Consider the following 12343-nt stretch of genomic DNA (forward strand, 5'->3'; position numbering starts at 1 on the left):
CGTTAAATCTTCCAAATAGTTGGCGACACGCTCGACCCGGTGTCCCTGCACGAGTGCCGAGTGTAAAAGGGCCCAGGTTCCCACCAGGCCGGAACTAACTGTGAAGTGTGACCTGTTCAGAGTGTGAAGGTGTGAAGGATGCCGCCAGTGAGAAGCTGACCAGAGACTGAGAAAGAGGCACCAACACGCTTTACACCTCTTTCACTCGGAGATCTTTAACAAATAACGCGCACATTCGAAAGGCGAGAAAGTGACATGGGTACTATACAGATGTAAGGTTCCCATATCCACAGGTTTTCTTAAATTACAGCTATTTATGAAAGATCAGGCCTGTAAAACAAACGCAGTGTACACGTTTAAAGACGACACATATTTATTATGATGAATGACAATTTGAAATTATTATTATTATTATTATTATTATTATTATTATTATTATTATTATTATTATTATTATGCTGTCTTATTTATAGGCTGGCGATTTGATCATCTGTGCAATGTGTTTCAAAGTGAGATGACCTACTTTATTCCAGTTTTTTTTTTCTAGTACATGCCATTAGTTAAACTCAGTAAGTTTGTGTTACAAACTTGCTCTGTTGCACTAAGAAACAGAAGTGTCCCTTCCTGCACGATTTGCGGTATTGAGGTGATGCGGAAATCATTCGCTAGGGGAATGTGGCGCAGTGGCTTGGCGGCCTTATTGGCCCCTCATTTGAATGCAAATCCAGAGGGTTTGAAGTCTTGGCTGACGTCAGGAAGGCCTTGTTATACGTACATCAGTGACCACCACCTTGTCAACAGAGTCACATCATGTTTGATTGAAGCACGTCAAGGACTACATCGCATGACCAGCTTGGAAATCTTTTTGTTTCTGGACTACCACATTTCAGAAGAAACCTCTAAATCTGGCCTTCTGTTTCACTTTAAGCCATATATAGCAAAATACATTGCTAGTATGTCGTCCTAAAAACAGGTTTTGGGGTTTTTCTTCGTGAATCATGTATGTTGGATACCTTTTGGATAAAGGCGAAGGAAACATGTATCACCACCAAGGACCTGTACGGCGATCTGGAATCAACCTTCCGCCACAGAATTTCGTCTCCACACCACAGTACTCTGATTTTGGTGGATACCATCATATGACCAGCATGGACACACACTCTCAGGCCACAGGACCGTGGGCCGCTCCGTACGGCGGTCCGAGGGAGGACTGGGGCGCCTACAGCCTTCCGCCTCCCAACACCATAGCAACTCCAATGAGCAACTCATCACCGGGACAAGTCTCCTATTGCTCGCCTGATTACAATTCTATGCATAACCCGGGGTCAGCTGTGTTGCCCCCGCCGCCCGACAACATTTCCGTGGCCCAAATGTCCCCGGATAAAGAACGGCGCAACTCTTATCAGTGGATGAGCAAAACCGTCCAGTCCTCTTCCACCGGTGGGTTTAGCATTAAGTCTGAAATGCATGCCTTAATCTAGTTCTTCTATGTTATTAATATCACAGCGTGAGTTCATAACACGTGCCATTGGTGCATATCAATAATTACTGAATAATAATCCAAGATGCCATTCCTGATCACTCATATTCAGATTCACAGAGGAATCTTTCAGTATAATGATCACAAACAGTGAATTATTATTATTATAATTAGGCCTAAATGTTTAACTAAATCATTTTCGCTTTAGTATAGCATCAATTTGGTTAACGAAAAGTTCAACATCGTAATCAATTCAATTGTAATGGGTCTTAACAACAGATATAAACTATCCAAAATGCATTTTGCCAGCTTTATTGAAAATTACACTCCAAGCGTTGTGAGGTGAGATTTAAGAGGGCTAGTTGTTAACGAATATGTGGTTTATACATTAAGATTAAGTGTTTGTGGAATTGTTGTTTAAAAAATATTATTTAAACAAGCTTTTTTTTAACGATCAAGCGAGAGTATTTTTCGGCTGTACTATTTTTTTACACAAGAAACTTATAAAGAAATGTGGGCAACTTGTGGCAGGTGAAGGTGTTGGGATCTGGCGCCAGCGCCACTTGTAATGCTAATGACTCAACTCCTGTAAACTAGACGTGAGATCCACGTTTCCCCCCCCCTGATATCTTGTCTCATGTTTTGAGGGTTATCTGTCATATTCAGGCGGCGGCTTCTTTCAGCACAGTTTCACTTTGATATGCAACAACACGTTTTCCTCCGTCCCTGTTCTTCACGGCTTGTATTGCCGTAATGGAGTGACGAATTTCACAGCAAATAAAGGTCACCTTTCTCCAGCCCATGTTAAAACAACAAACCAGTCTGAAACGTATAGAAAACAATTTAAAACAGTGTTTATCTTGTAAACTGTTGAACACAGTATACATTTATGAATGAAGAAATAAATTGACTAGGATATGCCAACACAAAGTGATGCTGGTCTGGCATTGGGTTTACACATGATTAAAATATATTACGTCTAGAAGATTTTCAATAACCAATGAATTTATCCAACTCTAAGTTATTTTTGCGTCAAGTATTATGTTGGTCACCGACTGGAATTAATGAACCGATTAAACTACTGTTTCCAATTTCCCCAACAACTTCAAACATAAAAATGACATAATTTACGGATACACATGACGTATTTTATTTCTTCTTCCGATTATGAAAAACAACTGGCTTATAAATCAGAGCCGGCTCTTAACAGTATGCCAAGCATCCTCAGGATTCTCCTTTGTAACGCCTCTTAACACATGACTGGTGTGCAGATCATATCTGTGCGACTCTTTGTTCTGCAGTTTGTTCAAAACTTGTCATCAGAGGAGATGACAAGCTCAGTTTACAGATCTTAATACAGATTAATATGATATTTCTTTGCAAGCGCAGGCCTGGTGCTTTGGCAATACTGTCCAGACAAAATAATTTGCAAGAGAGACCATTTTACATTTCACTCTCTACACACAAGGCTTTGTTGCTTTCATTTTGGACTTACGATGGGGTTCATTTCAACAAAATTTTGTTCATTTCAATAAACTTTTTTTTTTTCTATTGTTTTGTTTTAATAAACAATATTTTCGGTTGGTTTATAATTTATTGTTATTTTCTTCAGCCTATTAATTTAATATTACATTCCTGCATCTGTTTAGGAAAAACGAGAACAAAGGAGAAATATCGAGTGGTCTACACGGATCACCAACGACTGGAGCTGGAGAAGGAGTTTCACTTTAATCGTTACATTACCATTAGAAGGAAATCAGAGCTGGCGGTGAATCTGGGTCTCTCAGAGAGACAGGTACAACCTGGAATACAAACTCAGGCCAACATTTATATAGCCTACAAACCATTAAGGCTGTTGTAAGATGGTAAAATATGTTGTTTTTTGTTTCAGGTCAAAATTTGGTTTCAAAACCGCCGCGCCAAGGAGAGGAAGCTGATCAAGAAGAAGCTGGGTCAGTCAGACGGCAGCAGCGGCTCCGTGCACAGTGACCCCGGCTCGGTGAGTCCGCTGCCCGTTCCCGGTTCGCTCAGTCCCTCGGATGTGCACGGCTCCGTTTACCCGCCTCCAGGATTGAACGTCTTACCGTCCATAAGAAACATTCAGCAAGTTACAGTCACGCAGTAAACTCAAAGTTGGAGTATCTTACTCCAGAACAACCGACTTAAAACTGAGCACTCCGACCCGCTGCAAGGACACGACACCCAGCGCTCAAACGGATTCACGCGCTCCAGACCACCCGTCCCGGGGCGCGAGCTTGTGGATTATAGTATCAGAGGAATTGAAGTTTTGTTGCAACCAAAGGCTGGAGGCTCTTCAAATATTGTTTTAATAGAATAGTGTTTTGTTTTTGTTTTTTTTTAATAAAAAATAAATAAATGAGAAAAACGCACGAAAATTGTTCGTCTGGTACAAAAAGCTAAATATTCTATAGTTTTGTTTGTGTTTTGATCGGTTAAGATATAAATATAATTTTCTGTATGTGGTGAGTGTACGAGTTTATGCAAAAAAAAAAAAAAAGGTATCTCAGGCAGAGGCCTACAGTGTTTCTACAGACGTCTCTTCAAACTGTAGGCCTATTTTCAGTATTTTCACATGCGTGGACGAGATCTGCTGCTTTTCAGCGTTTCTTTACATCAGCACCTTTTCGTTCACATGGCCGGGTGAATGCAGATTTCGGATTTATGGGTAGAACGTTTTGAGTGTAAATAACGTTCCAAATGTAAATAAATGTTTTGGAAAGCATCACGGAATCATGTCATTAATATCCACAAGAATACCAAAAAACGCATATTTATATGTCAACATGTGGACCTGTCTAAAGTCATCTTCTGTGGATAAACACATTAGGCAGACCAAACACTGCCTATAACCTAATTTGGGTATTTTCATTTCATTCATATTACAAGTCCTAAAAAATAAAAAAATAAAAAAAATTAAAAAAAAGGTTTGACCCATTGAATAATTTTAGTGCAAAGTGTAAACATCCTGATAAAGATATGAACATATGTAATTGCACAGAAGCCCCAAAATCTAAAAGGAAAAACAATGTATAATATTCATTAGGAAAAATAATAGAAAAACAGTCTCCACACAATTTCATGTCTGTAGCAAAGATAAATGTTATAAACCAAGAGGACACAAGAGCTCATCTTCTCATTTTGCTGCTATTTAGCTATAGGCCTATATTACACAGGCCAGACCGTGATGTGCTGTGTAGCCTGCCATGTTGTAAAGATTATTGTTTCATTATTGTGGAATTAGGTTAGATACTAGACTATTGGTTATTTCACCAATCCTTTTAGGATTACTTTAAAAGTAGTTTATAAATTATATAGCCTAATTTGACTATAAGGGATTAGTAGTTTTTATTTCAGCCAAGGACTTCTTTTATTGTAAAATAAATCAATCAATCAATAAATAATTCCACTGGTCTCCTCAGGTACATATTTATTTTATGAACATAATCCAACAATTCATATAACCTACCAGGATCATTATTTAAGTGTGTACAGTAATATTTTGCTTATTATTGGACCAATAGAAATTTTAATCCTGACTTTTCTCCCCTCACAGAACACATTTCTATTGAATCTGTCATTGGACTCAAGTTAAAATTAATTATAGGCCTAGTAATAATAGTTATAGCTAGTAATAATAGGCTTACTTGTTCTTGAATTATTGAGGTTTGGATTAAAACCATAGAAGGGACCGGGCTAATAACTATAAGAAATTAATATTATATAATATCTTTGATAATTGGTTGTGATTGTGTTTACTGTAAACTGTAAAACAGTTGTATTTATTGATTTAAAGTGTTTTAATAGCTATGCTTCACGCATGCCTGGAAGGTTCTGGACCCCAGTTTGAGAACCACGTGTCTAATAGATTATACAGTCTAGTAGTAGGCGTATAACTTACATTACATTAAATGTGTAGCCGAACTATCTGAATATCTCTATAAGCCTATGAGGCTACATGACTGTGTAGCAAGGTTGACCATATCGTTTGTTCTTTCCATGAACTGAATTGAGTTTTTCATGCTGAATGGTGATACACTCTGATCAGCCCCTCTTTGCTTTCCCGCCTCTGACGCTCACACTTTAAGCCCCGCCCTTCAGCGGCCGCGCGCTTCACGTAACTCCGACGTCACTCGCGCGGTGTCAGAAACGTCATGAGCGTCTTACTGCCCAACATGGCGGACTTTGATACCATTTATGAGTTAGAAGAAGAAGACGAGCGAATAGTGAGTGAAGAGCACCTCGCCAGATACTGCCCAGAACCTGTGATAATGCGAGGGGCCGGCCACATCACTGTGTAAGCGAACGAGCGCCGCCGAGCCGCCGCTTTATGCCTCTGTGGTTAGTGCTGCTGTGTTTAGCCTCCACGCTAGCCTTCAACTGTGTGCGTGTTTTCTTGCTTGCTGGATGGTAGCTCTCAAAATACATGCAGGCCAACTCTTTCACTCACTCACTCACTCCTTTTTATTTCAGCGACACTGGTTTTGTAAGACCGAGCAATGATCCTGTCACTGTTTTATTGATCTCCATGTATAGCTGCGCATGTCTGTCATCTGTAGCCTGCATGGCTTATTTGTTTATCGTGGAAGTCTACCGTAGAGTCAGTAGTATCACGTGCATAAAGTCGCATAATTAACCCCAATTTGTTCATCTTCTCTAATATGTAAATTGGGCTCTATGGTTTGTTAAAAACCCAAACAGTTCCGCACACATTAGTTTATTATCTTAACTCCTTATCTACACAATGTACTGCTTTGTATCTCATCCTTCATTTACTTCCGGGAAAAATGTCCAATCGATCTCTGTCGGATATATAGTGCACTACATATGGTGCAGAAGCTATATCATGCCTCTCCGACGTAGGGTACTAATATAGGGAGTAGGGAGCTAGTTGAGACTCAGACGTGTCTACAGTAGGAGCCAAAACCCAATGTTTTATTTAACAGACAGGCATTTAGATCCTAATAAAACATAATATTTGTCATATGTGTAATAATGGTCATTTTAATTTGCAACATTATTATATTTCAATGCAGCCTCCAGATAATTTTCAAATCTGACACCTTTTATCTGTTATAAATGACAGATCTTGTACTTCCGAAATGCATTATCTGAACAGATTGTTCTGCACTAATATTAACTTTACAATCACTTGTTCCGTTGTTTAATTGTTTTTGCTCTGCGAAACTGACTTTTTCATGTTGATAACATGTCAAAAGCGTATGGAGGAATCTTGCTTTACATGTAATTTCTGTATTTATAGGTTTGGACTTAGCAACAAATTTGACACAGAATTCCCATCTGTTCTTACAGGAAAGGTAATGGTGCCTAAAGAATTCATATGTATTTTTTCCCTTCTAATCACCCCGAGCATGTGGTTATTTCTATAGTGTATTTAAAAAAAAAACACTCCCAGGAGTCTTGAGTACAAAATTGGAATATTTCGGTAAGTGCACCATTGTGCAACTAACGCAAGCTGAATGGACTAAAGTGATTTCTGTCAATGAGTAAGCTGTCTTAAGGGCCTGGCAGGCTGGGATCCCAGTGTTGGGAAGATGCAGCTCCAGGTGACAAAATAATGAAATAAAGACAGTGCCATGCACAAGAAAGGAAAGCTTCCTGGGTCGAATGAGGAAACAAAAAAGGTTGCAGGGGGAAGAGCAGGCTGAGGGAAGTGTGGGGCAATAAAATGTATCTCTAGTATTGTGACCTAGGGTGACACGTGATGGATGAGGTCAGGATTATGATGACTGAAGGGTGCAGATCAGGCCTGTGGGGCTTTATTCCAAGCTCTTTCACTGTTTGCAAAGAGACCTTTGCATCCTGTCATAAAAGATTACGACCCCAGTTTTATGGTGTACATACCCAGTGAGGAATGAGCAGCCATTCATGTTGTTTGGACGGTACAGCCACAGGCTGTGGGCTTATCTCTCCTTTTTTTTTTTCGGTCTCCATTTGCCTTGAAAGTCCTGGAGCTTGGTTGGCAAGTTAGAAGCATTCAATTATAAAATCTTATCTGCTTTTTAAACAAGGCATCTGCTCAAGATTTACACAGGATATTTTTCAGTTTGGTAATTTGTGCAATCTTTGTGACAAATTGAGGCTAAATGAATGCCATTATTTTCTGTGTATGTGCACATATTGTATATGTTCTGTTTTTTTAGTACCTGTCACTTGTGTTTAGCACACAGTTTTCTTCTGCTAGCAGCTGATGCATCAGTAAAAGGGAGCATGTTGATGATCAAAACGATTAGACTTTGTCTTTCTTTTTCTGGCCAGTATTGAATTTCCTCTGCTGTTTTTTCAGGTCGCTCCAGAGGAGTTCAAGACCAGCATCAACCGGGTGAACGCTTGCCTGAAGAAGAACCTACCAGTCAACGTGAAATGGCTACTGTGCGGCTGCTTGTGCTGTTGCTGTACTGTCGGCTGCAGTCTGTGGCCTGTCGTATGCCTCAACAAGAGGGTGAGACCCTAAACTGTTGTTATCGGTCTATGTGTAAATCTTTTACTGCATTTAGTACTCTAATAATAATATTGTCTTTGGTGCTGAAGCGAAAATAACAAGGTGTGTAATTAGTGACCTGGTGTACAATTGACGCATTAAACCAGGTTAGCTGAAGGATGTGCTATGAAATGTTTGAGAATCCACAACAGGTTATTGACCATAACATGCAGCTTATGAGCTGGTTAAACAGGGGCCTCAGTCCATAAATGTCTGTAAAGTCTTAATGCGGGTGTTTTATTAGTATTTGCTAAGCACCTGTTTGACGGTATTGAGGGGGTGATTACCGGCACATTTAATCCGTGTATTTTTCTTTGTTTGACAGACACGAAGATCCATTCAGAAACTGTTAGAATGGGAAAACAACCGATTATATCACAAGGTAAGCAGATTTCACCTCAGTACCACTAGAGCAATAAAGGAACGTGCCCCATAGTTTTCAGTGCCTCAGTAAATGAAGTGTTTAGATGTTGTTAATGGTTGTAAATCTAGCTGCTAAACTGTGAAAATGCCCATGTCCTTCGCAGCTATTTTTGGCTGGGCTATTGATAGATTGCAGAGGCTGACCAGACCGTGCAGAGGTCAGCAGTAAAAAAAATGGTTGACAGACACTGCACCCAGTATAGTGGGGAAACTCCTCAGAGCACTAACTGCTGTTTGACCCAAGTGAACCCACGTGTGTAAAGCCTGTCTGCATGTCTGGAGTGTTTGCGTGGACTGGGAACTTGTAGAGCATTCACTAACTCCAGTGCTTTATAATTCTCATCAGCTGGGACTGCACTGGAAACTCAGTAGACGAAAATGTGAGAGTAATAACATGATGGAATATGTAAGTATTTATCAGTTATATATGTTAATGCATGCATATACCTTAATAATTGACATTTCATTGCAGAAATTGAAAGGACATCACTAACTTTCTAAGATGATTTTTTGTCCTCAAAACTAATTGCAAATTAGTTTATTACCTAGCCGAGTGCATGTGGCTAGTTTACTGGGCCTCATGTATCAGTCATTTAGTAAATGAGTTGTGTGTAAATGTTTTCATTGGCCAAACCAAACAAAAAATCCCTGCCAGATTTACTACAGTAAAGATTTCAGTCAAGTTGAGTTTCTTCGTTCTCCTGTTTAAATGTTTATTAACAAATGTCACCCATAAATTACCAACCACCTTCATGGGACAACTGATTTTCATCTAGTTACGTCCACAAAACCCCATAAAAGGCAAAGCTCACACAGAGGTTTGACAAAATGACGACGAAATGGTGAAAGAGTGCCTCATAAGCGTGCTGTGTGCTAAATCTTCCAGTAATGCAGCTCAGTGGTTGCATCGCATCGGCCACCATGAGCACAGACAAACTCTACCTAATTGTATAGGATGCCGTTACGTTTGTCTTAATGGACTTGTTTATTAATTTATGGATTTGTTTTAAATCATTAATATGAAATGACTGAGTTTCACAAAAGGTGTAATAGAAATCAATAAGCTTTAAACTTGATATTGTAATCTGTATATAAAACTGCACACCAGTTATACCATTTGAAGCCTTTCAGTTCACATCATTGAGTCTCCTTATACCTAAATTTACACAAAAACTTGTAGGATACAAATGCTTTCTGCCAAACTAATAGGATGTTGTGAAATGCTCATGTGAATGTTTTAAGGACAAACTGGTTAAATAATGCCCAATTGATATTGGAAAATCTTTGAAAAGCAATGGTCTGGAGTAAATTAGCTCCTTAATATTAATATTTCCTTTCCTTCCTTCAGGTGATTCTTATAGAATTCTTACCCAAATATCCTATATTCCGACCAGACTAAGAGCACTGCAGAGGGATGCAGGCGAATGGCTCTCACTTCGCTCCTTACTTAGTGCCTTGTATATAAAGTTGGATTGAGGGTCTTCATGGGTGTCCCTGAGTCACCCCTTTTCTCCTCCCAGTACCTTGTACAGTAGAGTTTGCAAAACTGTCACTTTGCTTTAGAGCAGATTTTGCACATTTCCAGATATAGTAGAAATGCACCTGTGTTGCACCCGGATGTTTTTGTTACGTAAAATAATAAACAATACTGTTTAAAAGTGCATTTACCCCAATAGCCATCCATACTTCCCACCTCCTACATGTAATATTGTTGATCAAATCAAGGCACCTCAAGGTGTGTATTTGCCTTATGATAAAAGTATAACCTTTTTTTGTAATGGAGGTGTATGTATTGGATGCAGCGTGGTATAGAACATGTAGTTTTAAAGGTGTAGTGAAAAGATGCTTTACCTTAGAGCGAATCTTGTGCATTTCCTGATGATATAGTTGCCCTGAAGCAAAATGAAAAGGTTCAGGGTTGGTCTGCGCTAATGGAATGGGTAGGGAATTTAAAGTAGCTAAAATGTTTGTCAGCATGATTTTTTTTATTTCCGTTTGCACTTTGGTGATGGGGCTCTAAACAGGGGCAAGTTAAAGAAACAGACCATTTGAATATAATTTTGGACAAGATGTACAGCCTAGTATTTCATGTTTACATTATGTAATTTAGCTGGCAATTAGTTTTCTGCCAATCTATTATTGTAACATAGTTTTGTTTATAAACTGCATCTCTAACTTTCCAGTCTATATGGACCCGTTTACCTAGTAAGCCATAAAATGTATGTACAACATGCCAGTCAAAGTGAGGGCTGAAAATTGCACTTGAGCACACGAGAACATCAGGCTTTCAGTTGAATGTCCCTGAGGTGTGTGTGTGGGTTTTTTTTTTTTTTTTAAATGTCATGTGTAAAAACGATTTTGCCAATCAAGATTTAAGTAGTATATGTCATAAATTTCAAAGTTAATTCCACCTTGTATGTATTGTTTTGTAGTCTCTTTCCTCTTGCGTTTGTACATTTCAGCTTCAAATCATCAAATTGCAGTTTTTGGTGAAGTCCATATGCTGTTATACAGATGCAGAGACGTGGACTTTCGCACTCCTTTTTCATGTGTATGCAGACTCTCTGTTGTTATGCCTGCCTTGTTTTTCTTAATTTTTCTATATGTCAGCCTGTTGGATTAGAGTGCCTCTTGAATTGAGCAGAATGTTTGGGGGAAGCTGTACTAAAAGACACCTAAACTTTGCCTAATTATTTGGAGCGAGACAAATCTCTTACCGTTCTACTGCAGAGCGCCACTCAGCGTCCTACTACAGAGTACCTGTAAATGTTTCTCTTGATTTCTGTGGAAAGCATAAATAAATTGTTGATTATAATGGTTTTGACAGTTGTCAGAAATATTATTTTTGAAGTATATAATGTCACTTCAATTTGTAGTTACTAGCTGCATATGAATTTCTTTACTATTAGCATCATTTTGCTTGATGTTATTGTGAATTCTATCAATATTTACCAAAGATGGGTAATTTGATTGGGTGTTGATTTCAAGTCTTGTATATATTGTTAAAAAACAATAACAAACTGATTTGAAACAACTTTCACTTTTTCACTTAGGGTTATGTTTCCTGCTGTCCATGATGATACTGAAAAGTTCAAACCTTGAAACAGACACTGAAATATGTTCATGCAGCCTGGTCTCCTGAGAAATAAATATAAACATGAATGAAGAAAGGTGAGGCTGAATGTGGTCCAGGTTCAAAGAAATTAAAGCTAAATGCAACAGTGTGAATGCTGACCATGACCCTTCTTTCCATACAACTTGAATAGTATATTATTACAAATCTGCAAGTAGGAGATTATGTTTGGCTGTGATACTGTGCTTAGTTTCCTAATTTACAATTTTCAAAATAATGGTGCTCTAATTAGTGTAGCAGAGAGTAAATGAAGCAGGAAAGGGCCTACATTTAAAAGCAAATCACTTTGGTTTTTAATACCAGTGAGGGAAAATGTATATGGATGTACAAATGCTGTTTAGTATACTTGCATTTCAGTGAAACGCGGAGTTTAAGTAGAGATAGAGGTGAAGAAAACAAGCTCTGTTCAGGATGCATTCACATTCTCATAGCTGCCAAGTTCAGCACACAGCCACTGTGTCATGTTTCATCTCGGTGTATTTTAAGACTGGAGGATAGATTTGTGATTGGAATTGCCCTCTTGTGGACACAATATTGGGTTGAGCACTTATAATTGGAGGATCTGGCAGCCTGAAGAGGGCAGGCTAAGTCATATTCAGGGCAGGGTTATTGGGCTAAAATGCAACACGAATCAGTTTTACTTTACTTTCTTGCTAGTTATTGCTATTTATATAGTACAAATCACACGTGGTAGTGTCAAGTATATGCTGTTATTTTTGTAACCTTGACTTTACAAATCTTACTACGAACATGAAATTGTGCTTCATGGGAAGGAAATGTTCATTTT

The 12343-nt window shown here is 38.7% G+C and overlaps 2 protein-coding genes across 3 annotated transcripts; both read left to right on the top strand.

Annotated features, from left to right (window-relative positions):
* The first annotated feature begins 832 nt into the window (after positions 1 to 832).
* cdx4 (caudal type homeobox 4) lies at positions 833 to 3795 on the top strand. Its single transcript, XM_047157126.2, has 3 exons — positions 833 to 1440; positions 3130 to 3275; positions 3372 to 3795. The coding sequence occupies exons 1-3, from the start codon at positions 999 to 1001 to the stop codon at positions 3603 to 3605; spliced, it is 822 nt and encodes a 273-aa protein (XP_047013082.2). The 5' UTR covers positions 833 to 998; the 3' UTR covers positions 3606 to 3795.
* A 1822-nt stretch (positions 3796 to 5617) lies between these two features.
* On the top strand, positions 5618 to 11647 carry chic1 (cysteine-rich hydrophobic domain 1). 2 transcript variants are annotated; one of them, XM_017474588.3, is made up of 6 exons: positions 5618 to 5795; positions 6762 to 6816; positions 7806 to 7961; positions 8326 to 8382; positions 8770 to 8829; positions 11477 to 11647. In XM_017474588.3, exons 1-6 carry the CDS (start codon positions 5653 to 5655, stop codon positions 11498 to 11500), a joined length of 495 nt encoding a protein of 164 aa, XP_017330077.1. In that variant the 5' UTR covers positions 5618 to 5652; the 3' UTR covers positions 11501 to 11647. The 2 variants fall into 2 exon arrangements, with proteins under 2 accessions (XP_017330077.1, XP_017330076.1); XM_017474587.3 differs by lacking the exon at positions 11477 to 11647 and adding an exon at positions 9772 to 11242.
* The last annotated feature ends 696 nt before the right edge of the window (positions 11648 to 12343 follow it).

This window comes from Ictalurus punctatus, chromosome 8 (assembly GCF_001660625.3).
Source record: "Ictalurus punctatus breed USDA103 chromosome 8, Coco_2.0, whole genome shotgun sequence".
In the NCBI taxonomy this organism is placed as follows: Eukaryota; Metazoa; Chordata; class Actinopteri; order Siluriformes; family Ictaluridae; genus Ictalurus; species Ictalurus punctatus.